General features: G+C 44.7%; 1 protein-coding gene across 3 annotated transcripts in view; it reads left to right on the top strand.

Moving 5' to 3' along the window:
• The first annotated feature begins 2,797 nt into the window (after nt 1-2,797).
• Nucleotides 2,798-26,589, top strand: part of LOC129834835 (sodium/potassium/calcium exchanger 1-like) — a 53,036-nt gene continuing 29,244 nt past the window's right edge. For 2 of the 3 annotated variants that reach the window (XR_008756314.1, XM_055900146.1), the window contains exons 1-5: nt 2,798-3,570; nt 4,266-5,309; nt 16,440-16,645; nt 25,543-25,632; nt 26,024-26,132. Coding sequence is in view for 2 of the 3 variants with exons in the window: in XM_055900146.1 (XP_055756121.1) it covers nt 4,460-5,309; nt 16,440-16,645; nt 25,543-25,632; nt 26,024-26,132 (1,255 nt within the window). In the remaining variant the exon portion in view is untranslated. The remainder of the gene's footprint in view (nt 3,571-4,265; nt 5,310-16,439; nt 16,646-25,542; nt 25,633-26,023; nt 26,133-26,589) is intronic. The other variant, XM_055900147.1, reaches the window with a different exon arrangement.

Below are 26,589 nucleotides of genomic sequence, written 5' to 3'. Positions count from 1 at the left end.
CATTAAATAGTACCCGCAAAACACCAGTCTCAACATCAACAGTGAAGAGGCGATTCCGGGATTGCTGACCTTCTATATGTGTCCTTTATCTCCTCATAATAACCCCTTTATATAGGTGTCCTTTATCTCCTCATAATAACCTCTTTATATAGGTGTCCTTTATCTCCTCATAATAACCCCTTTATATAGGTGTCCTTTATCTCCTCATAATAACCTCTTTATATAGGTGTCCTTTATCTCCTCATAATAACCCCTTTATATAGGTGTCCTTTATCTCCTCATAATACCCCCTTTATATAGGTGTCCTTTATCTCCTCATAATACCCCCTTTAGGTGTCCTTTATCTCCTCATAATAACCCCTTTATATAGGTGTCCTTTATCTCATAATACCCCCTTTATATAGGTGTCCTTTATCTCCTCATAATAACCCCTTTAGGTGTCCTTTATCTCCTCATAATACCCCCTTTATATAGGTGTCCTTTATCTCCTCATAATAACCCCTTTATATAGGTGTCCTTTATCTCCTCATAATAACCCCTTTATATAGGTGTCCTTTATCTCATAATACCCCCTTTATATAGGTGTCCTTTATCTCCTCATAATACCCCCTTTAGGTGTCCTTTATCTCCTCATAATAACCCCTTTATGTGTCCTTTATCTCCTCATAATAACCCCTTTATATAGGTGTCCTTTATCTCCTCATAATAACCTCTTTATATAGGCGTCCTTTATCTCCTCATAATAACCCCTTTATATAGGTGTCCTTTATCTCCTCATAATAACCTCTTTATACAGGTGTCCTTTATCTCCTCATAATAACCCCTTTATATAGGTGTCCTTTATCTCCTCATAATACCCCCTTTATATAGGTGTCCTTTATCTCATAATAACCCCTTTATATAGGTGTCCTTTATCTCCTCATAATACCCCCTTTATATAGGTGTCCTTTATCTCCTCATAATACCCCATTTATATAGGTGTCCTTTATCTCCTCATAATAACCCCTTTATACAGGTGTCCTTTATCTCCTCATAATAACCCCTTTATACAGGTGTCCTTTATCTCCTCATAATACCCCCTTTATATAGGTGTCCTTTATCTCATAATAACCCCTTTATACAGGTGTCCTTTATCTCCTCATAATACCCCCTTTATATAGGTGTCCTTTATCTCCTCATAATACCCCATTTATATAGGTGTCCTTTATCTCCTCATAATAACCCCTTTATACAGGTGTCCTTTATCTCCTCATAATAACCCCTTTATACAGGTGTCCTTTATCTCCTCATAATACCCCCTTTATATAGGTGTCCTTTATCTCATAATAACCCCTTTATACAGGTGTCCTTTATCTCCTCATAATAACCCCTTTATATAGGTGTCCTTTATCTCATAATAACCCCTTTATATAGGTGTCCTTTATCTCCTCATAATAACCCCTTTATATAGGTGTCCTTTATCTCCTCATAATAACCCCTTTATATAGGTGTCCTTTATCTCCTCATAATACCCCCTTTATATAGGTGTCCTTTATCTCATAATAACCCCTTTATACAGGTGTCCTTTATCTCCTCATAATACCCCCTTTATATAGGTGTCCTTTATCTCCTCATAATACCCCATTTATATAGGTGTCCTTTATCTCCACATAATAACCCCTTTATACAGGTGTCCTTTATCTCCTCATAATAACCCCTTTATACAGGTGTCCTTTATCTCCTCATAATACCCCCTTTATATAGGTGTCCTTTATCTCATAATAACCCCTTTATACAGGTGTCCTTTATCTCCTCATAATACCCCCTTTATATAGGTGTCCTTTATCTCATAATAACCCCTTTATATAGGTGTCCTTTATCTCATAATAACCTCTTTATATAGGTTTCCTTTATCTCCTCATAATAACCCCTTTATATAGGTGTCCTTTATCTCATAATAACCCCTTTATATAGGTGTCCTTTATCTCCTCATAATAACCTCTTTATATAGGTGTCCTTTATCTCCTCATAATACCTCCTTTATATAGGTGTCCTTTATCTCCTCATAATAACCCCTTTATATTGGTGTCCTTTATCTCCTTATAATAACCCCTTTATATAGGTGTCCTTTATCTCCTCATAATAACCCCTTTATATAGGTGTCCTTTATCTCCTCATAATAACCTCTTTATATAGGTGTCCTTTATCTCCTCGTAATACCCCCTTTATATAGGTGTCCTTTATCTCGTAATAACCCCTTTATATAGGTGTCCTTTATCTCCTCATAATACCCCCTTTATATAGGTGTCCTTTATCTCCTCATAATAACCCCTTTATAAAGGTGTCCTTTATCTCATAATAACCCCTTTATATGGGTGTCCTTTATCTCCTCATAATACCCCCTTTATATAGGTGTCCTTTATCTCATAATAACCTCTTTATATAGGTTTCCTTTATCTCCTCATAATAACCCCTTTATATAGGTGTCCTTTATCTCATAATAACCCCTTTATATGGGTGTCCTTTATCTCCTCATAATAACCCATTTATATAGGTGTCCTTTATCTCATAATAACCCCTTTATATAGGTGTCCTTTATCTCCTCACAATAACCCTTTTGTATAGGTTTCCTTTATCTCCTCATAATAACCCATTTATATAGGTGTCCTTTATCTCATAATAACCCCTTTATATAGGTGGCCTTTATCTCCTCATAATACCCCCTTTATATCGGTGTCCTATATCTCCTCATAATAACCTCTTCAGCATGCCTAGCTGTAGTGGGATGTCTCAACACTAAAGGAAGGCATCTGCCTAAATAACTCACCTTCCTCTCATCACCAAACCCTGCCTGCCTGTCTGCCTGTCTGCCTGCACACCTGTCTGTCAGTCTGTATATCTGCCTACCTGTCAGCATTTCTGCCTGTGCTTTTCTGCCTGTCTGTATATCTGCCTACCTGTCTGCATTTCTGCCTGTGCTTTTCTGCCTGTCTGTCTGCCTGCCTGAGTGTATCTCTCACAATCTGCCTGCCTATCTGTCTTTCTGCCTGCCTGTCTGCCTGTATATCTTCCTGTCTGTCTGCCTGCCTATCTGCCTGTATATCTGCCTGTCTGTCTGCCTGTCGGCCTTTCCGTCTGCCTGTCTGCCTTTCTGTTTGCCTGCCTGTCTGTCTGTGTGCATAAAGGAGAACTCTTCAGAATTGTAATTATGTCTTGACAACCCTCCTTCCACTTCAGCGCGCAGACATGGTTTGGGGTTTTTCACAGCGTTGGTGGTTGGAGACACTGCATGCACTTGGCGGGTGATGAACAAAATGAATAGGAATGCATTGAATTTGAAGCAGTTTAAACGTGTTCGTGAGAATGTGAGAGATTGTGTGAACACCTCGCCTAATCCTCTTAAAAGACTGCAGGTATTATGCTGAGCCGTGGAGAGGAGGTGTGAGCTGTCATCCTGCGGTGCGCCCTTGTAGCTCCTCACCAAAAACTAGAGTCAGCATCTCTCAACCCAATCCCTTTACGTTAGCGCACACAGCTGGAGAGAGAGCTCGCGTCTAGATCACCTCTATCACAACAGCTCAGCGATTAAAGGTACGTTTTTATTAACAATTGAAAAAGGGTTAAGTATGGTTTACAGATGTTTTACAGAGAAAGGATTTAAGCTACAATAATCGTCATTGACCTTGTGGAAGCCTAGGATACTTGTCAATGACTCCATATCGGGCACTGTTTCTTGCCTGGAATTTCCCCCACGAAATTCAGTTAAATGGATCATTATTTTCGTTTCTTAATTTTTCACCCGACCCACCTGGAGACACACGTGAAAATGAAATGGTTGGTTGAACATTTGGAATGAATCATATCGCTTGTGCTGTCTCGACTCGAGGAGCGCATATCAGCACGTTCATGACCCGCGCACGTCAATGAAAAGTAGGGGCCTACATAATTATATTTTCTAGTTTATTCGCAGTTTTTTTTTTTTTATTGTCATTTGTACATTAACTACATTTTCTGCATTTCATTACACGTGTCATTTAATCTGTGCAGCCCTTCGGAGAGCAGAGTACCTGCAATTATGTAGCCATAGTAACAGGTGGCTGTATCCCCATCCTGCGCGCTCCTGCGACTCCCTTCACGTGAACGCGCCCTTATAATACTCCACCAGTGTTTTTTATTATTATTTTATTACGTCATTATGTCAAATGTATGACGTGAGTTTTGCATCGTAGTCTAAACTGAGTGAATCATGGATTTATTCCCCCCCCCACTTTTTTATATATATATAGGTTGGCGCTGGGACATCATGCCAGGACTATGACATTAAAACAGACTGTGCTGAAGATGTGTGCTGACCGCTCGCTCAACTGCATTATTTGGCCAACTAATGCTACTGGACCTGTTCCCATAAGCCTAACCATGCATCTGACACGGGCCTAATCTCCCGCAGTGGGATTCAAGACCCCTCTGGCAGCGGGGAACAATGCATTTACCACAAAGACGGAGACTCAACCGGAGTCGCATCCTCTTCTTCCTCTGTGGTGTATTACTGTGCTGCGTCTACACCGTGACGTTCAAGGCCCGGCTGCAGGAGCCATGGGTGGGCCGCCAGGCCGCAGCAGAGGAGGATCCTGGGACAGCACTCCCAGAGGAAGGGGGCGGTAATGATAGCAGTAGTGTTCTGGAGGTAGACACACGAGAGGTGGTGACCTCTAACCCCTCTAGCCTAACAGAGAGCTATGATGATGACGTCATCACCAGGGCTCCTACTGTGCTGGAGGGGGATGACGTCATGGTGATAACTGTCAACAGGACGGACATTAAGCACTGTATCTACGTAGAGGACCCTGAACCCGAGCGTCCGACTGAACCTCCTCCCACCTCCCCTCCTCCTAACACCACCACCTCCCCGGGTCTCCCTGGAGACGTCCCCCACAGGAAGGGAGAGTACCCAGAGGACCTGTTCACGGTGGACCAGAGGAGGCAGGGCTGGGTGACCCTCCACATCCTGGGCATGGTCTACATGTTCGTCTCCCTCGCCATCGTCTGTGACGAGTTCTTCGTCCCGGCGCTCGGCGTCATCACCGTGAAGCTCGACATCTCCGACGACGTCGCCGGGGCGACCTTCATGGCTGCAGGAGGCTCTGCCCCCGAACTGTTCACCTCTCTGATTGGCGTGTTCATCTCCCATAGCAACGTGGGCATCGGGACAATCGTGGGGTCGGCGGTGTTTAACATCCTGTTTGTCATCGGGATGTGTGCCATCTTCTCCAGGGAGATGCTCCACCTCACCTGGTGGCCCCTGTTCAGAGACGTCTCCTTCTACATCATAGGTAATAAACACAATATCATCATTTTACAGGTAGAGAATAATAAGTTTTACCAGAAATCCCGGTTTGTAGACTCCCGGAATCAGGAGGGAATAAGCAGGACATCTGGAATCCTCCGTCCCGGATTCCTGGGAAACCTGGGAATGTTGGGGGAAGTACGTACTTTAAAGGGTGCCTACCTTGGAGCCAACAGTCCATCCCATTGAAACTGGTCAACTGCATCCTATGGTTTCCCCTTATAGTGAACTATATAGGTACATACACTCTCAGAAAACAAGGTGAACTATATAGGTACATACACTCTCAGAAAACAAGGTGAACTATATAGGTACATACACTCTCAGAAAACAAGGTGAACTATATAGGTACATACACTCTCAGAAAACAAGGTGAACTATATAGGTACATACACTCTCAGAAAACAAGGTGCACTATATAGGTACATACACTCTCAGAAAACAAGGTGCACTATATAGGTACATACACTCTCAGAAAACAAGGTGCACTATATAGGTACATACACTCTCAGAAAACAAGGTGCACTATATAGGTACATACACTCTCAGAAAACAAGGTGAACTATATAGGTACATACACTCTCAGAAAACAAGGTGAACTATATAGGTACATACACTCTCAGAAAACAAGGTGCACTATATAGGTACATACACTCTCAGAAAACAAGGTGCACTATATAGGTACATACACTCTCAGAAAACAAGGTGCACTATATAGGTACATACACTCTCAGAAAACAAGGTGCACTATATAGGTACATACACTCTGTGACGGCCCTGAATATTTCTGAACCGTCTCAGTGCTTCTCCTTCTAATAGGGCGCTTCCCCTTTAATTCCCCATTAAATAGCCAGCATCAGCTGCGCAAAGGTGAAGTTGTGATTGAGACATGAATGAGGATGTGTACTACCTTCAGTTCATGAAGCTTCGCTATTACGTTTGTTTGTTGCCTTACAGTGGGTTTTGTAGCCTTAAAACGAGTTTACCCAGGATTGGATCCACTCTGTGCGTCTGTGGACTACAACTCTCCGTTGGTTTTCGTGGCCTTTTCTCCGCTGGAGATCTGTTGGCGGATTGTCTGACTGACCAACTGACTACAACTTTTTGTACACGGTATTTCATTTGTTTGGGTGATGTATACTGTGATTTATGTAGTTGTGAGGACGTATTATTCTTTGGTTCATCTTTGATACGCTTTATATTTGTGTTGCAAAATAAGTGTGATTTTGAGTGTATGAATATACTGGTTCTACACTACAGACAAACGTTGCGTGACTAAGGTCACTTGAGTCACTGAACTTATTTACCGGGCTGGACTCTTTTTATGCCCGAGGTACAGGACATTTCTAAATGATCATAAGTGCATTGATTTGTTATATTGTTGAGTGTGGGTGTGTGTGATCATTTATGTTGTTAATACAACCACGCAAAAGAATACACTTGTTTGAAGTTCTTTCCAATGTTTTAAGGGGTTTATGAAAAGTATATTTCCATCCTTACTTTTAATAAGTCCTTTGTATTGGTGTGACTTGACGGACCAGATGGGACTCATTCCCTCCCAAACTAAAAGGAGAAACCAATGTTTTCTCTGGTAGGCTCAACCTACCTGGCACCCCTAGAAATAACCTCAAGTCAAAACCGTTACATAAAAAATGGCACCCCAGATGGGACCTCAACATTGAGAACTAACCAAAGCAAATCTTTTGTGTGTAATTAAAACAATGGATTCACTCCAAGAAAATGTGCTCATCCATATCATACCTGTCAATGGGAATACACAGGGTCATTCTGACTACCAAGCCAACAATACAAATCATAATGTGAATGGAAATAAAGGAGTTGATTTGGGCCAGAGCCCTGGGAACCTGAATGCTCGGTCTGGACCACAGGCCACAGGTCTAACTAGTAACTCACTTATTGACATGGATCTGTGTGGAAGTACTGAGTTATCCCTCCCTCTGACGCCCAACCTTCCTCCATTGTCTGGTTCATCTCCAGAGATTGTAGTCTTACAACTTCAAGGTGACATCCTTGATATTCGTCAGACTCAACAACATCTCCAAACTCTAATCCACCATAAATTCAAATGTCTGAGTGAAGAGCAACAACAGAGCACCATGGAATTCAGAAACTCCCTGAGTAGTCTAACCCACACTCTGACAGAGCTCAGTGAGAACAGAAGACAGGAAATTACTGGTGCCATGGACAGGCAGTTTGACTACCAACAAAGCCAACTCACTGCCACTCTCCAGTGGCGCCTGCAACATCATCACACTGAGGTCCTCAAGGACGTCAATTCTGTTTTTTCTCCCCTGGTAAACACTGTAGACCACTTGCAGACAGCGCTCTCTAATTGTGTTAAAATGTTGGATGATGTGTCTGTTGACATGGCCTCCATTAGGCACAACTCCTTGCACAGAGCTTCTCTTGTGTCCACTTCTGTTCAGACCACTGAGGGCCAAGCGGGCACCTCAGAACAGCCAAGACAAGGCCATGATGCAGCCACCCCTTGCAGGATGCAATCCACCATGCATCCTGGTGTTCATTTTCATGGTCCGATAACTCCCTCACCCTCTACTTCCTCAATCCCTCCTAGCTCTTTTGTTCATGGTGATTTGAGTAGACGTCATGTGGGAGCGATGCCCATTAAATTGCAATTTCCCACCTTTGGGAAAAAGGATGACAGTCCTGATCCGCTAATGTATCTGGAAAGATGTCATGACTTTCTTGCCCTCAATCCCCTGGCTGACGAAGAACTCCTTGCCACATTGAGGAATGTGTTGCATGGGACAGCTCGAGACTGGTGGGATGTGGCACGTCTCACCACTACCTCCTGGGCTGACTTTGAGGCCAAGTTTTCCTCTGCATTTCTGTCTGAGGACTACACAGATGAGCTGGCAGACAGAGTCAGAAATCGAGTGCAAAGAGAGAAAGAGAGTATCCGTGACTTTGCATACGGTTACCACTCACTGTGCAGAAGGTGGAAACCTGGCATTGAGGAGGAAGAGGTCATTAAGTTGATCTTGAAGAACATCAACCCACTACTAGCCAGTCAACTCAGAGAAAGAGTCACCACTGTCGATGGACTGGTTCGACTGGGACAGCAGTTCGAGAAGGACAGAGAATGCCAACAGCAATATGAGCAGAGAAAGAAACAGACACCCAAGCCAGACCATCAACAACAGCCAGAGTCTCCAGCCAAGACCCCTCCCATGTTCTGTTGGAGATGTAGCCAAAAGGGACATTCTTCAGCTACATGTCCAAGACCGTATCAAGTAAACCCTTCCAGAAACCACAAATCACAACAGGCCAACACACCTAACACACTTCGCAGGAACGACCATCCTACTCTGGGTGCTTTGACCAGAGCTGAAACCTCAAGAGTCACTACCTACGCCCCTCCGCCGACATCCCCTTCCTTTCAGTTAATACCGCACCAGCTGGTGTTACCCCTGTCAATAGGCCCATGGACAGGAAGAGCCATCCTGGACACCGGGTCATCCTACACACTGCTCAATGAGAAACTGTGGAAGGAGGTTCAAGGTCCAAAATACAACTTGAAGCCATGGACAGAAGGTCCACTGTATCTGGCTGACGGTGAGGCTAAACGACCACTTGGATGGAGTGAGGTGGAGTTCCGCCTGTGTAACCGCTCCTATATGATTCCTTCGGTTATCCTACAAACCAAGAACCTTGCTTTTCCTGTCGTGTTGGGAATTGATTTCATGTACTTCAGTGGTGTCCAGATTGATATCGCACACAATTGCTACTGGTTTCCAAACAATCCGAGCAAGAAGCATTTCTTCCAATCAGAAGCTACAAAGTTACATGATTGGGGTCCAAATGTGGCAGTCTTCTCTGCCGTTGCTCCGGTACCACTAACCCTGGGTAATCCTTCTGATGATCTCCTTTTACAGGCTGTAAGAAGAGCTCAGCTGGAACAGCCAGAGGAGTTAAGGCTGTTGGAACAGCTGCAGAATAATGCTGATGTGTGTACTTCAAAGCTAGGACGCACCGGACTCCTGAAGCACAAAATATTCCTTACACAGGAAATGCCGATCAAGCAAAAGCCATATCGTTTGTCCCCAGCGAAGCTAATAATCCAAAAGGGACTCATTAATGATATGTTGACACAAGATATAATAGAACGTTCCTCCTCTCTCTGGGCTGCTCCTGTTGTCCTCATTCCAAAAAAGACCGGTGGTCTTAGATTTTGTGTGGACTATAGGAAGACCAACAAGGTTTCCCAGACTGATGCCTATCCTCTTCCCACCATCCACGAGATCCTGGAGTCATTGTCTGGTGCTGTTATGTTCACTACCCTTGACCTCAATAGTGGCTATTGGCAGGTTGAGATGGACCAGGAAAGCAAGGACAAGACTGCTTTTGTCTGTGCTGAGGGCTTGTTTTCCTTTAAGGTGATGCCTTTTGGATTAAAGAATGCACCTGCCACTTTCCAAAGACTCATGGAGATTGCGTTAGGTGAGCTCAAAGGGAAGATATGTTTCGTCTACCTGGACGATATAATTATCTACTCCCAGAACAGAGAGCAACACTTTCAAGACCTTCAAGCAGTGTTGGACAAGCTAAGAGAAGCTGGTCTGACAGTGAATATGAAGAAGAGCAACTTCTGCCAAACCTCCCTGAAGTTCCTTGGCCATATTGTGTCTTTTGACGGCATTCATGTGGATCCTGAAAAGACCAAGGCTGTACAAGACTTCCCTGTGCCAACCACACTCAAGGCCCTTCAACGGTTCCTTGGGATGGCTGGATGGTACCATCGGTTTGTGTGGAACTTCTCCCAGGTGGCAGAACCCCTCAACGCGTTGAAGCGAAAAGGAGCGAAATTCCGATGGACGGCAGAGTGCCAGAACTCCTTTGAAACCCTGAAACGACACCTCGTCACACCTCCCATTTTGGGTCATCCCAACTTTGATTGTCCTTTTGTTGTTTACACTGATGCAAGTGATGTTGGACTTGGGGCTGTCCTAGTCCAACAGACTGGACTTGGTACTGAAGAAGTGCTAGCGTTCGCCAGTCGGACATTGAATGGAGCAGAACGGAACTACTCAACAACCGAGCAAGAGTGCCTTGCAGTTGTCTGGGCTTTGGAAAAGTGGAGGTACTACCTGGAGGGAAGACACTTCACTGTGGTCACTGACCATTCCTCCCTTGTGTGGGTGTTCAAGACCAACAAACCAAGCACCAGGCTCATCAGATGGGCTCTACGGTTGCAAGAGTTCACCTTTGCAGTAGAATACAGGAAAGGAAAATACAACACTGTTCCAGATGCCTTATCCAGAGCTCCTGCTTGTGATAATGGTGGCCCTCATCTTACATGTGCTACTGTCCTGTCTAGCAGTCGAGACTCACCCAAAACTGACTTTCCCATCTCTGATGAGGTCATTTGGAAAGCCCAACAGGATGATCCAGAAGTACAGGCTTTGTACCAGACTATCCTAGAAGATGGAGAAAAGATGGTCAACCCTACCACAAAGCTGACCATCATTGAAGACAAAGTCTACCGAGTTGTACAACTACCTCACAGAACACTCTACCAAATGTACATACCTGAAACTCTACGCCTTCAACTGCTTCAACATTTCCATGAAGACCCATTAGCTGGTCATTTGGGCAGGTTCAAAACCTACAAACGTTTGCAAGCATTACTGTACTGGCCACATCTGAGCATGGATGTGAAGTCACACATCCGAAACTGCCAGGTTTGTCAAATGTACAAACCAGAAGGTAGAAAACCTGCTGGCAAGTTGCAGCAAACGGTGGTTACCCGACCTTGGGAAATGTTAGGAGTGGACTTGATGGGTCCATTTCCTAGAAGCTCCAATCAGAATGTGTACATGCTTGTTTTTGTTGATTACTATTCCAAGTGGGTGGAGCTCTTTGCCCTGCGTCAGGCCACAGCAAGGACAGTCTCTAACATCCTTACGAAAGAGATCCTGACTCGCTGGGGAGTGCCTGATTACATCCTGTCTGATCGAGGTTCCCAATTTGTCTCTGATCTCTTTGAGGAGACCTGCCAAAGATGGAACCTGAGACAGAAGTTGACCACGGCCTATCACCCACAGACCAACCTCACTGAGAGAGTAAATCGAACCTTGAAGACGATGGTTGCTTCCTATGTAGGAACCCAGCACAAACACTGGGACAAGCACCTTCACGAGTTTCGATTTGCCCTGAATTCTGCTGTGCAAGAGTCCACTGGAGTCACACCTGCAGAGCTGAACCTAAGTCGTCCCCTCCGAGGACCCTTGGATATGGTGCTACAGCCCCAGCAGCTTACTCCAGACGCTGCTTGCTATGACCAGGTAGTCCATCTCCACGACTTGAGAGCTCTTGTCTCGAAGAACATGATCCAGGCTCGACTCAAGCAGAAAAGAAATTATGATAAGAACAGACGAGACATGCAGTTCCAGCTTCGTGATCGGGTGTGGCTTCGCTCTCATCCTTACTCGAAAGCTGAACAATTCTTCTCGGCCAAGCTCGCTCCTAAATGGCAAGGACCATATAGGATTGTGGAGCAGATGGGCCCTTTGAACTACCGAGTGGTGAAAGAGGACACCGGTGAAGATATGCGCGTTGTCCATGTCTCACGCCTTAAGGCCTGTTACCCCTCGGCTGAGGAATTGGAGGAGATTGAGCGCCGCAAGGTCCTGGATATCTTTGAAGAGGAAAGTGAGGAGACTTTTCTCGGATTCCCAGACCCAGAAGTCTCACGCCTTAATGCTTGTGACCCCTCAGTTGAGGAGCGGGAGCGCCAAAAAGTAATGAATATTTTTGTAGAGGAAAGTGATGAGGAGACCTTTCTCGGTTTCCCCGACCAAGATGTGCCTTCCCGGGCAATGGTCGGCTTTTTCCAGGGGAGGGGGTGTGTGACGGCCCTGAATATTTCTGAACCGTCTCAGTGCTTCTCCTTCTAATAGGGCGCTTCCCCTTTAATTCCCCATTAAATAGCCAGCATCAGCTGCGCAAAGGTGAAGTTGTGATTGAGACATGAATGAGGATGTGTACTACCTTCAGTTCATGAAGCTTCGCTATTACGTTTGTTTGTTGCCTTACAGTGGGTTTTGTAGCCTTAAAACGAGTTTACCCAGGATTGGATCCACTCTGTGCGTCTGTGGACTACAACTCTCCGTTGGTTTTCGTGGCCTTTTCTCCGCTGGAGATCTGTTGGCGGATTGTCTGACTGACCAACTGACTACAACTTTTTGTACACGGTATTTCATTTGTTTGGGTGATGTATACTGTGATTTATGTAGTTGTGAGGACGTATTATTCTTTGGTTCATCTTTGATACGCTTTATATTTGTGTTGCAAAATAAGTGTGATTTTGAGTGTATGAATATACTGGTTCTACACTACAGACAAACGTTGCGTGACTAAGGTCACTTGAGTCACTGAACTTATTTACCGGGCTGGACTCTTTTTATGCCCGAGGTACAGGACATTTCTAAATGATCATAAGTGCATTGATTTGTTATATTGTTGAGTGTGGGTGTGTGTGATCATTTATGTTGTTAATACAACCACGCAAAAGAATACACTTGTTTGAAGTTCTTTCCAATGTTTTAAGGGGTTTATGAAAAGTATATTTCCATCCTTACTTTTAATAAGTCCTTTGTATTGGTGTGACTTGACGGACCAGATGGGACTCATTCCCTCCCAAACTAAAAGGAGAAACCAATGTTTTCTCTGGTAGGCTCAACCTACCTGGCACCCCTAGAAATAACCTCAAGTCAAAACCGTTACAACTCTCAGAAAACAAGGTGAACTATATAGGTACATACACTCTCAGAAAACAAGGTGCACTATATAGGTACATACACTCTCAGAAAACAAGGTGCACTATATAGGTACATACACTCTCAGAAAACAAGGTGAACTATATAGGTACATACACTCTCAGAAAACAAGGTGAACTATATAGGTACATACACTCTCAGAAAACAAGGTGAACTATATAGGTACATACACTCTCAGAAAACAAGGTGAACTATATAGGTACATACACTCTCAGAAAACAAGGTGCACTATATAGGTACATACACTCTCAGAAAACAAGGTGAACTATATAGGTACATACACTCTCAGAAAACAAGGTGAACTATATAGGTACATACACTCTCAGAAAACAAGGTGAACTATATAGGTACATACACTCTCAGAAAACAAGGTGCACTATATAGGTACATACACTCTCAGAAAACAAGGTGCACTATATAGGTACATACACTCTCAGAAAACAAGGTGAACTATATAGGTACATACACTCTCAGAAAACAAGGTGAACTATATAGGTACATACACTCTCAGAAAACAAGGTGAACTATATAGGTACATACACTCTCAGAAAACAAGGTGAACTATATAGGTACATACACTCTCAGAAAACAAGGTGAACTATATAGGTACATACACTCTCAGAAAACAAGGTGAACTATATAGGTACATACACTCTCAGAAAACAAGGTGAACTATATAGGTACATACACTCTCAGAAAACAAGGTGAACTATATAGGTACATACACTCTCAGAAAACAAGGTGAACTATATAGGTACATACACTCTCAGAAAACAAGGTGAACTATATAGGTACATACACTCTCAGAAAACAAGGTGAACTATATAGGTACATACACTCTCAGAAAACAAGGTGAACTATATAGGTACATACACTCTCAGAAAACAAGGTGAACTATATAGGTACATACACTCTCAGAAAACAAGGTGAACTATATAGGTACATACACTCTCAGAAAACAAGGTGAACTATATAGGTACATACACTCTCAGAAAACAAGGTGAACTATATAGGTACATACACTCTCAGAAAACAAGGTGAACTATATAGGTACATACACTCTCAGAAAACAAGGTGAACTATATAGGTACATACACTCTCAGAAAACAAGGTGAACTATATAGGTACATACACTCTCAGAAAACAAGGTGAACTATATAGGTACATACACTCTCAGAAAACAAGGTGAACTATATAGGTACATACACTCTCAGAAAACAAGGTGAACTATATAGGTACATACACTCTCAGAAAACAAGGTGAACTATATAGGTACATACACTCTCAGAAAACAAGGTGAACTATATAGGTACATACACTCTCAGAAAACAAGGTGAACTATATAGGTACATACACTCTCAGAAAACAAGGTGAACTATATAGGTACATACACTCTCAGAAAACAAGGTGAACTATATAGGTACATACACTCTCAGAAAACAAGGTGAACTATATAGGTACATACACTCTCAGAAAACAAGGTGAACTATATAGGTACATACACTCTCAGAAAACAAGGTGAACTATATAGGTACATACACTCTCAGAAAACAAGGTGAACTATATAGGTACATACACTCTCAGAAAACAAGGTGAACTATATAGGTACATACACTCTCAGAAAACAAGGTGAACTATATAGGTACATACACTCTCAGAAAACAAGGTGAACTATATAGGTACATACACTCTCAGAAAACAAGGTGAACTATATAGGTACATACACTCTCAGAAAACAAGGTGAACTATATAGGTACATACACTCTCAGAAAACAAGGTGAACTATATAGGTACATACACTCTCAGAAAACAAGGTGAACTATATAGGTACATACACTCTCAGAAAACAAGGTGAACTATATAGGTACATACACTCTCAGAAAACAAGGTGAACTATATAGGTACATACACTCTCAGAAAACAAGGTGAACTATATAGGTACATACACTCTCAGAAAACAAGGTGAACTATATAGGTACATACACTCTCAGAAAACAAGGTGAACTATATAGGTACATACACTCTCAGAAAACAAGGTGAACTATATAGGTACATACACTCTCAGAAAACAAGGTGAACTATATAGGTACATACACTCTCAGAAAACAAGGTGAACTATATAGGTACATACACTCTCAGAAAACAAGGTGAACTATATAGGTACATACACTCTCAGAAAACAAGGTGAACTATATAGGTACATACACTCTCAGAAAACAAGGTGAACTATATAGGTACATACACTCTCAGAAAACAAGGTGAACTATATAGGTACATACACTCTCAGAAAACAAGGTGAACTATATAGGTACATACACTCTCAGAAAACAAGGTGAACTATATAGGTACATACACTCTCAGAAAACAAGGTGAACTATATAGGTACATACACTCTCAGAAAACAAGGTGAACTATATAGGTACATACACTCTCAGAAAACAAGGTGAACTATATAGGTACATACACTCTCAGAAAACAAGGTGAACTATATAGGTACATACACTCTCAGAAAACAAGGTGAACTATATAGGTACATACACTCTCAGAAAACAAGGTGCTATCTAGAACCAAACAGGGTTCTGCGGCTGTCCCCATAGGAGAAAACGTGTGGGTTCCACGGGGAACCCCTTTCCACAGAGGGTTCTACATGGAACTAAATAGGGTTCTACTATTGTGACAGCCGCAGAACCCTTTTGCGCTCTGGCCAAAGGTAGTGTACTATATAGGGAATAGGGCTCTGGTCTATAGTAGTACCACTATATAGGGAATAGGGCTCTGGTCTATAGTAGTACCACTATATAGGGAATAGGGCTCTGGTCTATAGTAATAACACTATATAGGGAATAGGATGCCATTTTGGACTCATCCTCTCTTCTCTCTTAGACCTGATCATGCTGATCGTGTTCAACACTATCATGTTCTCACGTTTCTTGCCCTCCTCCTCTTCCTGCCCCTACTCTCCCTCCTCCTCCTCGTCCTCCTCGTCCTTCCTCCTACTCCTTCCTCCTCTTCCTCCCCGTCCTCTCCCTCCTCCTCCTTCCTCCCTCCTCCTCTTCCTCCCCCCCTCTCCCTCCTCCTCCTTCCTCCTCTTCCTCTCCCTCCTCCTCCTCCCCCCCCCCTCTCCCTCTTCCTCCCTCTCCTTACCCTCCGCCTCCTCCTCTTCCTCGTCCCCCCCTCGTCTTCCACCTCCTCTTCCCCTTCCTCCTCTCCCTCCTCCTCCTCCTCCTCTTCCTCTCCCTCCTCGTCCTCCTCCTCCTCCCCCTCCTCCTCCTCTCCCTCCTCCTCCTCCATCATAGATCTGATCATGCTGATCGTGTTCTTCTTGGACAACACCATCATGTGGTGGGAGAGCGTAATGCTGGTGTCGGGTTACGTGGCCTACGTCTGCTTCATGAAGTTCAACGTGCAGATCGAACACTTCGTCAAGACGCAGATCAACAAACACAAGAGCATCGTGAAGATCATCATGCCAGAAGAGGAGGAGGAGAAGGAACCCAAGAAGGTTGGTAGAGTTGTTGGGACTTTGTCAGGCAGTTTTGGTGAAGCAAAAAGACAGACAGACAGGTAGGTAGGTATGCAGACAGAGTGGCTGACAGACAGACATACAGGCAGGTAGGCAGAGTGGCTGACAGACAGACATACAGGCAGGTAGGCAGAGTGGCTGACAGACAGACATACAGGCAGGTAGGCAGAGTGGCTGACAGACATACAGGCAGGCAGGCAGGCAGAGTGGCTGACAGACAGACAGGCAGGTAGGCAGACAGAGTGGCTGACAGACAGACAGACAGACAGACAGACAGACAGACAGACAGGTTGGTAGGCAGACAGAGTGGCTGACAGACAGACAGGCAGGTAGACAGAGTGGCTGGCAGGCAGGCAGGCAGGCAGGCAGGCAGACACAGACAGACAGACAGACAGACAGACAGACAGACAGACAGACAGACAGACAGACAGACAGACAGACAGACAGACAGACAGACAGAGAAAACTCTACCAAAAAACAATAATTATCAGGAAATGCAAATACTAGAAAAGCCCATTGTAATATCACCCAGGACCCTCTCTGGTCCAGTCCACGAGAGACAATATCACCCAGACCCTCTCTGGTCCAGTCCATGAGAGACAATATCACCCAGGACCCAGACCCTCTCTGATCCAGTCCATGAGACAATATCCCCCAGGACCCTCTCTGGTCCAGTCCATGAGAGACAATATCACCCAGGACCCAGACCCTCTCTGGTCCAGTCCATGGGACAATATCACCCAGGACCCAGACCCTCTCTGGTCCAGTCCATTAGAGACAATATCACCCAGACCCTCTCTGGTCCAGTCCATGAGACAATATCACCCAGGACCCAGAGCTTCTCTGGTCCAGTCCATTAGAGACAATATCACCCAGGACCCTTTCTGGTCCAGTCCATGAGACAATATCACCCAGAGCTTCTCTGGTCCAGTCCATAAGAGACAATATCACCCAGGACCCTTTCTGGTCCAGTCCATGAGACAATATCACCCAGGACCCAGACCCTCTCTGATCCAGTCCATGAGACAATATCCCCCAGGACCCTCTCTGGTCCAGTCCATGAGAGACAATATCACCCAGGACCCAGACCCTCTCTGGTCCAGTCCATGGGACAATATCACCCAGGACCCAGACCCTCTCTGGTCCAGTCCATTAGAGACAATATCACCCAGACCCTCTCTGGTCCAGTCCATGAGACAATATCACCCAGGACCCAGAGCTTCTCTGGTCCAGTCCATAAGAGACAATATCACCCAGGACCCTCTCTGGTCCAGTCCATGAGAGACAATATCACCCAGGACCCTTTCTGGTCCAGTCCATGAGACAATATCACCCAGAGCTTCTCTGGTCCAGTCCATAAGAGACAATATCACCCAGGACCCTTTCTGGTCCAGTCCATGAGACAATATCACCCAGGACCCAGACCCTTTCTGGTCCAGTCCATGAGAGACAATATCACCCAGGACCCTCTCTGGTCCAGTCCATGAGAGACAATATCACCCAGGACCCTCTCTGGTCCAGTCCATGAGAGACAATATCACCCAGGACCCTCTCTGGTCCAGTCCATGAGAGACATGGACTGGTTGATTCACTGGACTGTCATCAGAGCCTGTGTTTATCCATCCAGCTCTTTGTACAGGTCATAGTGTGTGTATTTGTGTGGCAGCCAGACTCGGCAGCCTTTGATGATTGGGACTGAATCCCTGAAAGGATCCCAGGTGTCAGAGCCCAGCGTAGGGGAGCATGGGTCAGGGGGAGGACGGGGGGCGGGGATGATGTAATGCTGATGAGATGTAAAGTAATGTCAACCATCAGTTTGTCATTGTCACACTGGAGGACCGTATTATTCAGCTAAATCACACACCTGGTGCCAGTCACCGTATAGCTCTCGTCACGGTCATCTGAATATCCATTCTCTGTGTTTCATTATATATTCTTTGGCAGACAAAGCTGTAGCAGGGAATGATTGTCCAGACCAGTAGAAACAAATAGCACCTACCTACTTCAACGCCATAGGAGGTTGGTGGCTCCTTAATTGGGGAGGACGGGCTCGTGGTAACGGCTGGAGCGGAATCAGTTGAATGGTATCAAATACACTGCTCAAAAAAATAAAGGGAACACTTAAACAACACAATGTAACTCCAAGTCAATCACACTTCTGTGAAATCAAACTGTCCACTTAGGAAGCAACACTGATTGACAATAAATTTCACATGCTGTTGTGCAAATGGAATAGACAAAAGGTGGAAATTATAGGCAATTAGCAAGACACCCCCAATAAAGGAGTGGTTCTGCAGGTGGTGACCACAGACCACTTCTCAGTTCCTATGCTTCCTGGCTGATGTTTTGGTCACTTTTGAATGCTGGCGGTGCTTTCACTCTAATGGTAGCATGAGACGGAGTCTACAACCCACACAAGTGGCTCAGGTAGTGCAGCTCATCCAGGATGGCACATCAATGCGAGCTGTGGCAAGAAGGTTTGCTGTGTCTGTCAGCGTAGTGTCCAGAGCATGGAGGCGCTACCAGGAGACAGGCCAGTACATCAGGAGACGTGGAGGAGGCCGTAGGAGGGCAACAACCCAGCAGCAGGACCGCTACCTCCGCCTTTGTGCAAGGAGGAGCACTGCCAGAGCCCTGCAAAATGACCTTCCAGCAGGCCACAAACATTTTTACATTTATTCCCCTACTGGGTCATACAGCTGCATAAGACAAAGAACACATTCACACAAGTACTGCTTTTTAACCCGTTCTCCTACGCTGAGTCTCCTCCCACACATCTGAACAGCCAATACATCTCTGTTGCTATCCAGAAGATGAGTGATCTACACTGCCGGTCAAAAGTTTTAGAACACCTACTCTTTCAAGGGTTTTTCTTTATTTTTACTATTTTCTATGTTGTAGAATAATGTTGAAGACATCAACACTTTGAAAAAACACATATGGAATCATGTAGTAACCAAAAAAAGTGTTAAACAAATCAAAATATATTTTATATTTGAGGTTCTTCAAATCCTTTGCCTTGATGACAGCTTTGCACACTCTTGGCATTCTTCCAACCAGCTTCATGAGGTAGTCACCTGGAATGCATTTCAATTAACAGGTGTGCCTTCTTAATCTTAATTTGTGGAATTTATTTAGTTCTTAATGCGTTTGAGACAATCAGTTGTGTTGTGACAAGGTTTGGGGTGGTATACAGAAGATAGCCTTATTTGGTAAAAGACCAAGTCCATATTATGGCAACAACAGCTCAAATAAGCAAAGAGAAACGACAGTCCATCATTACTTTAAGACTTTGAAAGTTTCTTCAAGTGCAGTCGCAAAAACAATCAAGCGCTATGATGAAACTGGCTCTCATGAGGACTGCCACAGGAAAGGAAGACCCAGAGTTACCTCTGCTGCAGAGGATAAGTTCATTAGAGTTACCAGACTCAGAAATTGCAGCCCAAATGAATGCTTCACAGAGTTCAAGTAACAGACACATCTCAACATCAACTGTTCAGAGGAGACTGTGTGAATCAGGCCTTCGAAGTCGATTTGCTGCAAAGAAACCACTACTAAAGGACACCAATAATAAGAAGAGACTTGCTTGGGCCAAGAAACACGAGCAATGGACATTAGACAGGTGGATATCTGTCCTTTGGACTGGAGTCCAAACTGGAAATTTTTGGCTCCAACCACTGTGTCTTTGTGAGACGTGGTGTGGGTGAAAGGATGATCTCTGCATGTGTATTTCCCACCGTAAAGTATGGAGGAGGAGGAGGTGCTTTGGTGGTGCTTTGCTGGTGACACTTTTTATTTATTTGACCTTTATTTAACTAGGCAAGTCAGTTAAGAACACATTTTTATTTTTGCTGATGGCCTAGGAACAGTGGGTTAACTGCCTTGTTCAGGGGCAGAACTACAGATTTTTACCTTGTCAGCTGGGGGATTCGATCTTGCAACCTTCCGGTTACTAGTCCAACGCTCTTACCACTAGGCTACCTGCCGCGTCACACTGTCTGTGATGTATTTAGAATTCAAGGCACAATTCACCAGCATGGCTACCACAGCATTCTGCAGCGATACGCCATCCCATCTGGTTTGCGCTTAGTGGGACTATCATTTGTTTTTCAACAGGACAATGACCCAACACACCTCCAGGCTGTGCAAGGGCTATTTTTCCCAAAAAGGAGAGTGATGGAGTGCTGCATCAGATGACCTGGCCACAATCCTCTGACCTCAACCAAATTGAATGGTTTCGAGTCGGACCGCAGAGTGAAGAATAAAGCAGCCAACAAGTACTCAGCATATGTGGGAACTCCTTCAAGACTGTTGGAAAAGCATGCTAAGAGTGTGCTAAGCTGTCATCAAGGAAATCCCTACCGGCCAAACCCTCCCTAACCCGGACGACGCTAGCCCAATTGTGCGTCGCCCCACGGACCTCCCGGTCGCGGCCGGTTGCGACAGAGCCTGGGCGTGAACCCAGAGACTCTGGTGGCGCAGTTAGCACTGCGATGCAGTGCCCTAGACCACTGCGCCACCCGGGAGGCCACGGCTGCCATGTTGACTTGTACCAGACTGTGTCTCTTCTCCTCCCCAACTCACGGCTGCCATGTTGACTTGTACCAGACTCTGTCTCTTCTCCTCCCAACTCACGGCTGCCATGTTGACTTGTACCAGACTGTGTCTCTTCTCCTCCCCAACTCACGGCTGCCATGTTGACTTGTACCAGACTGTGTCTCTTCTCCTCCCAACTCACGGCTGCCATGTTGACTTGTACCAGACTGTGTCTCTTCTCCTCCCCAACTCACGGCTGCCATGTTGACTTGTACCAGACTCTGTCTCTTCTCCTCCCCAACTCACGGCTGCCATGTTGACTTGTACCAGACTGTGTCTCTTCTCCTCCCCAACTCACGGCTGCCATGTTGACTTGTACCAGACTCTGTCTCTTCTCCTCCCCAACTCACGGCTGCCATGTTGACTTGTACCAGACTGTGTCTCTTCTCCTCCCCAACTCACGGCTGCCATGTTGACTTGTACCAGACTGTGTCTCTTCTCCTCCCCAACTCACGGCTGCCATGTTGACTTGTACCAGACTGTGTCTCTTCTCCTCCCCAACTCACGGCTGCCATGTTGACTTGTACCAGACTCTGTCTCTTCTCCTCCCCAACTCACGGCTGCCATGTTGACTTGTACCAGACTCTGTCTCTTCTCCTCCCAACTCACGGCTGCCATGTTGACTTGTACCAGACTGTGTCTCTTCTCCTCCCCAACTCACGGCTGCCATGTTGACTTGTACCAGACTGTGTCTCTTCTCCTCCCCAACTCACGGCTGCCATGTTGACTTGTACCAGACTGTGTCTCTTCTCCTCCCCAACTCACGGCTGTCATGTTGACTTGTACCAGACTGTGTCTCTTCTCCTCTCCAACTCACGGCTGCCATGTTGACTTGTACCAGACTCTGTCTCTTCTCCTCCCAACTCACGGCTGCCATGTTGACTTGTACCAGACTGTGTCTCTTCTCCTCCCAACTCACGGCTGCCATGTTGACTTGTACCAGACTGTGTCTCTTCTCCTCCCAACTCACGGCTGCCATGTTGACTTGTACCAGACTCTGTCTCTTCTCCCCCCATAGGATCCCTGATGACAATAACATATCCTGACTTAATGTAAACGTTCTACATTCACCCCTCTCCCTCAGTGACATGAAAAAGGATATTTCATATTTCAAGTTTAGAAATCAGAACCTATCGACACGTACATTGTAGTATGGTGGTATTATACATGTTGTATTGTAGATATGTAGTGACGTAATAATGTTATATGATGTACTGTTTTATCTTTTGTTTTATATGTGATGTAAGTGCTTTAATGTGTTTGGACACCAGGAAGAGTATCTGCTTCCTTGGCAACAGCTAATGGGGATCCATAATAAACCCCAGGAAGAGTACCTGCTGCCTTGGCAACAGCTATTGGGGATCCATAATAAATACAAAATACAAATTGGGATGCATCCACAGTGTCTCTTGGCTGGTATGATGTTGGGTGTTGGTGTGGGATTGCTAAGAAAATGACATGCAAGTGCACAGTTTATACTGGTGTAGGCAACTCATAGAACCCCAGTAGGTATATTTGAACCTTTTAATAAGAGCTAAGGCTGCACTTGAAGTAGTGTATCCAGGGTGCTACCATTGGTACATTTGACGCTATCAACAAACAAGTACAGGTAACTGCTAGAATAATGGAAACACTTGAGTAGATGAGGGATATCAAGTACATTGAAAGCAGGTTCTTCCACACAGGTGTGGTTCCTGAGTTAGTTAAGCAATTAATATCCCATCATGCATAAAAATGCTGGGCAGACCATTATTTTGGCTACCATGGCTATGCCCCTACAGGATGACGATGCCCCCATCCACAGGGCACGAGTGGTCACTGAATGTTTTGATGAGCATGAAAACGATGTAAACAATAAGCCCTGGCCATCTCAGTCACCAGATCTCAACCCAATTGAACACTTACAGTGCATTCGGAAAGTATTCAGACCCATTGACTTTTTCCACATCTTGTTACGTTACAGCCTTAATCTAAAATGGATTAAATCGTTTCCCCCCCCTCATCAGTCTACACACAATACCCCATAATGACATCACAAAACCCCATAATGACATCACAATACCACACAATGACATCACAATACCCCATAATGACATCACAATACCACATCATGACATAGAAAAAAAACAGTTTTTTTTAGAAATGTTAGTATTCAGACCCTTTACTCAGTACTTTGTTGAAGCACCTTTGGCAGCGATTACAGCCTCGAGTCTTCGTGGGTATGACGCTTGGGAGTTTCTCCCATTCTTCTCTGCTGATCCTGACCCGAACCCGATGAACCTGACGCTCTGTCAGGTTGGATGCACAGCTATTTTCAGGTCTCCAGAGATGTTCGATCGGGTTCAAGTCCGGGCTCTGGCAGGGCCACTCAATGACATTCAGAGACTTGTCCCGAAGCCACTCCTGCATTGTCTTGGCTGTGTGCTTAGGGTCGTTGTCCTGTTGGAAGGTGAACCTTTGACCCAGTCTGAGGTCTTGAGTGCTCTGCAGCAGGTTTTCATCAAGGATCTCTCTGTACTTTGCTCCGTTCATCTTTCCCTTGATCCTGACTAGTCTCCCAGTCCCTGCCGCTGAAAAACATCCCCACAGCATGATGTTGCCACCACCATGCTTCACCGTAGGGATGGTGCCAGGTTTCCTCCAGACGTGATGCTTGGCAAAATAGTTCAATCTTGGTTTCATCAGAACAGAGAATCTTGTTTCTCAAGATCTGAGTCCTTTAGCTGCCTTTTGGCAAACTCCAAGCGGGCTGTCATGTGCCTTTTACTGAGGATTGGCTTCCATCTGGCCACTCTAGCATAAAGGCCTGGTGGAGTGCTGCAGAGATGATTGGCCTTCTGGAAGGTTCTACCATCTCCACAGAGGAACACTGGAGCTCTGTCAGAGTAACCATTGGGTTCTTGGTCACCTCCTTGACCATGGCCCTTCTCACCCCGATTGCTTAGTTTGGCCGGGTGGCCAGCTCTAGGAAGAGTCTTAGTGGTTCCAAACTTCTTCCATTTAAGAATGATGGAGGCCAATGTGTTTTTGGGGACCTTCAATGCTGCAGACATGTTTTGGTAACCTTCCACAGTTCTGTGCTTCGACACAATCCTGTCTCGGAGCACTACGGACAATTCCTTCAACCTCATGGTTTGGTTTTTACTCTGACGTGTACTGTCAACTGTGGGACCTTACATAGACAAGTGTGTGCTTTTCCAAATCATGTCCAATCAACTGAATTTACCACAGGTGGACTCCAATCAAGTTGTAGAAACATCTCAAGGATGATCAATGGAAACAAGATGCACCTGAGATCAATTTGGAGTCTCATGGAAAAGGGTCTGAATACTTTCTGTTCTGGTATTTCTGTTTTTTATTTTTAATAAATTTGACAATATTTCTAAAAACCTGTTTTTGCTTTTTCATTCTAGGGTGTTGTGTGTAGATTGAGGATTTTTTTTAATTTAATACATTTTAGAATAAGGCTGTAACGTAACAAAATGTGGAAAAAGTCAAGGGGTCTGAATACTTATCGAATGTTTTATTTTTTATTTATTTAAGTAGGCAAGTCAGTTAAGAACAAATTCTTATTTACAATGACGGCTTACCCCGGCCAAACCCTCCCCTAACCCGGAAGACGCTGGGCCAATTGTGCTCCACCCTTTGGGACTCTCGATCTCGGCTGGTTGTGATACAGCCCGGGATCGAACCCGGGTCTGTAGTGACGCATCTAGCACTGTGATGCAGTGCCTTAGACTGCTTCGCCACTCGGGAATGCACTGTATTGTGAGATTGTGGAGTGGGTCCTGAGACAGTGTTTTCCACCACCATCAACAAAACACCAATATGGAATTTCTGGTGGAAGAATGGTGTCTCATCCCTCCAATAGAGTTCCAGACACCTGTAGAATCTATGCTGTTGCAGCTGTTCTGGCTCAACGCCCTATTAAAACACTTTATGTTGGTGTTTCCTTTATTTTGGCAGTTACCTGTTCTCACTAATATCACTGTTGTTATAATCCTGTCGTTGGCTCATCAGTAGACACCCATTCTGCAGCCTCTACCCAGATGGGCAAATGTTGGCATGGGATTTCATAAAGACATTATTTCCTGGTTGAAACAACATATTTTTTTCTGGACTACAACCAACCCGTCGTTTTTACAATCAGAATACAACCTGACCATGTAAAAGCCATTCAGTACATTTTGCCCACTGGAGTAGTGCTTTAAAAGTCTGCCTTTTCTCCTCTCTCTGGTTCCCATTGTGGAACGTGTACTAAAGTATTCCTGTATTCACAGCAGAACAGTGGACCTCCACCACCTGTTTCACCAGAACCCAAACCACAACCTCAAGACTCACCCCAGAAGAGAGACAGAGAAAAGCTGAAGGTCTCAACACTCTTTGATTGTGATGTCATGATCAGGTTGTGTACTGATTGTGATGTCATGATCAGGTTGTGTACTGATTGTGATGTCATGATCAGGTTGTGTACTGATTGTGATGTCATGATCAGGTTGTGTACTGATTGTGATGTCATGATCAGGTTGTGTACTGATTGTGATGTCATGATCAGGTTGTGTACTGATTGTGATGTCATGATCAGGTTGTGTACTGATTGTGATGTCATGATCAGCTTGTGTACTGATTGTAAAATTATGTTTGTTTTTTTAGATGTAATTTTAGTGACCAGCTAAAATAGGTCTTTACCTGAATGTAACCTGGCGTGATCTGCCGTGGCTTCAACCCTGTGTGTGGTGTGGTGTGTTTGTTATGTCCCAGGTGAAGCCCACTCTCCAGAGAGGAGGGAGTAATGCGTCTCTCCACAACAGCACCAACAGAAACACCATCTTCCAGCTGATGATCCACACACTGGACCCGCTGGGAGAAGGTACTGGACTTTATATCAATCTTTATTATTACAGGGACCGCTATGGTCCTAATCTGTGGTCCTAATTTATGGTCCTAATCTATGGTCCTAATCTATGGTCCTATACTATGGTCCTATACTATGGTCCTATACTATGGTCCTATACTATGGTCCTGTTGTAACGGGTGTCCTCCTCCTCTTCGGAAGAAGAGGAGGAGTAGGGATTGGACCAAAGGGCAGCGTGGAATGTAGACATAATTAAGTTTATAAAGTAAAGACGAAAACTGAAAACACTTCAACAAACTACAAAATAACAAACGAATCGTAGACAGACCTGAACTATGTGAACTTACATATAACACGAAGAACGCACAAACAGGTACAGACTACAACAAACGAACGAACAAACCGAAACAGTCCCGTATGGTGCAACATACACAGACACGGAAGACAATCACCCACAAACAAACAGTGTGAA

This window comes from Salvelinus fontinalis, chromosome 35 (genome assembly GCF_029448725.1).
Source record: "Salvelinus fontinalis isolate EN_2023a chromosome 35, ASM2944872v1, whole genome shotgun sequence".
Taxonomy (NCBI): domain Eukaryota; kingdom Metazoa; phylum Chordata; class Actinopteri; order Salmoniformes; family Salmonidae; genus Salvelinus; species Salvelinus fontinalis.
Note: the sequence above shows the minus strand (reverse complement) of the source record. Positions and strands in the feature narration are given on the sequence as shown.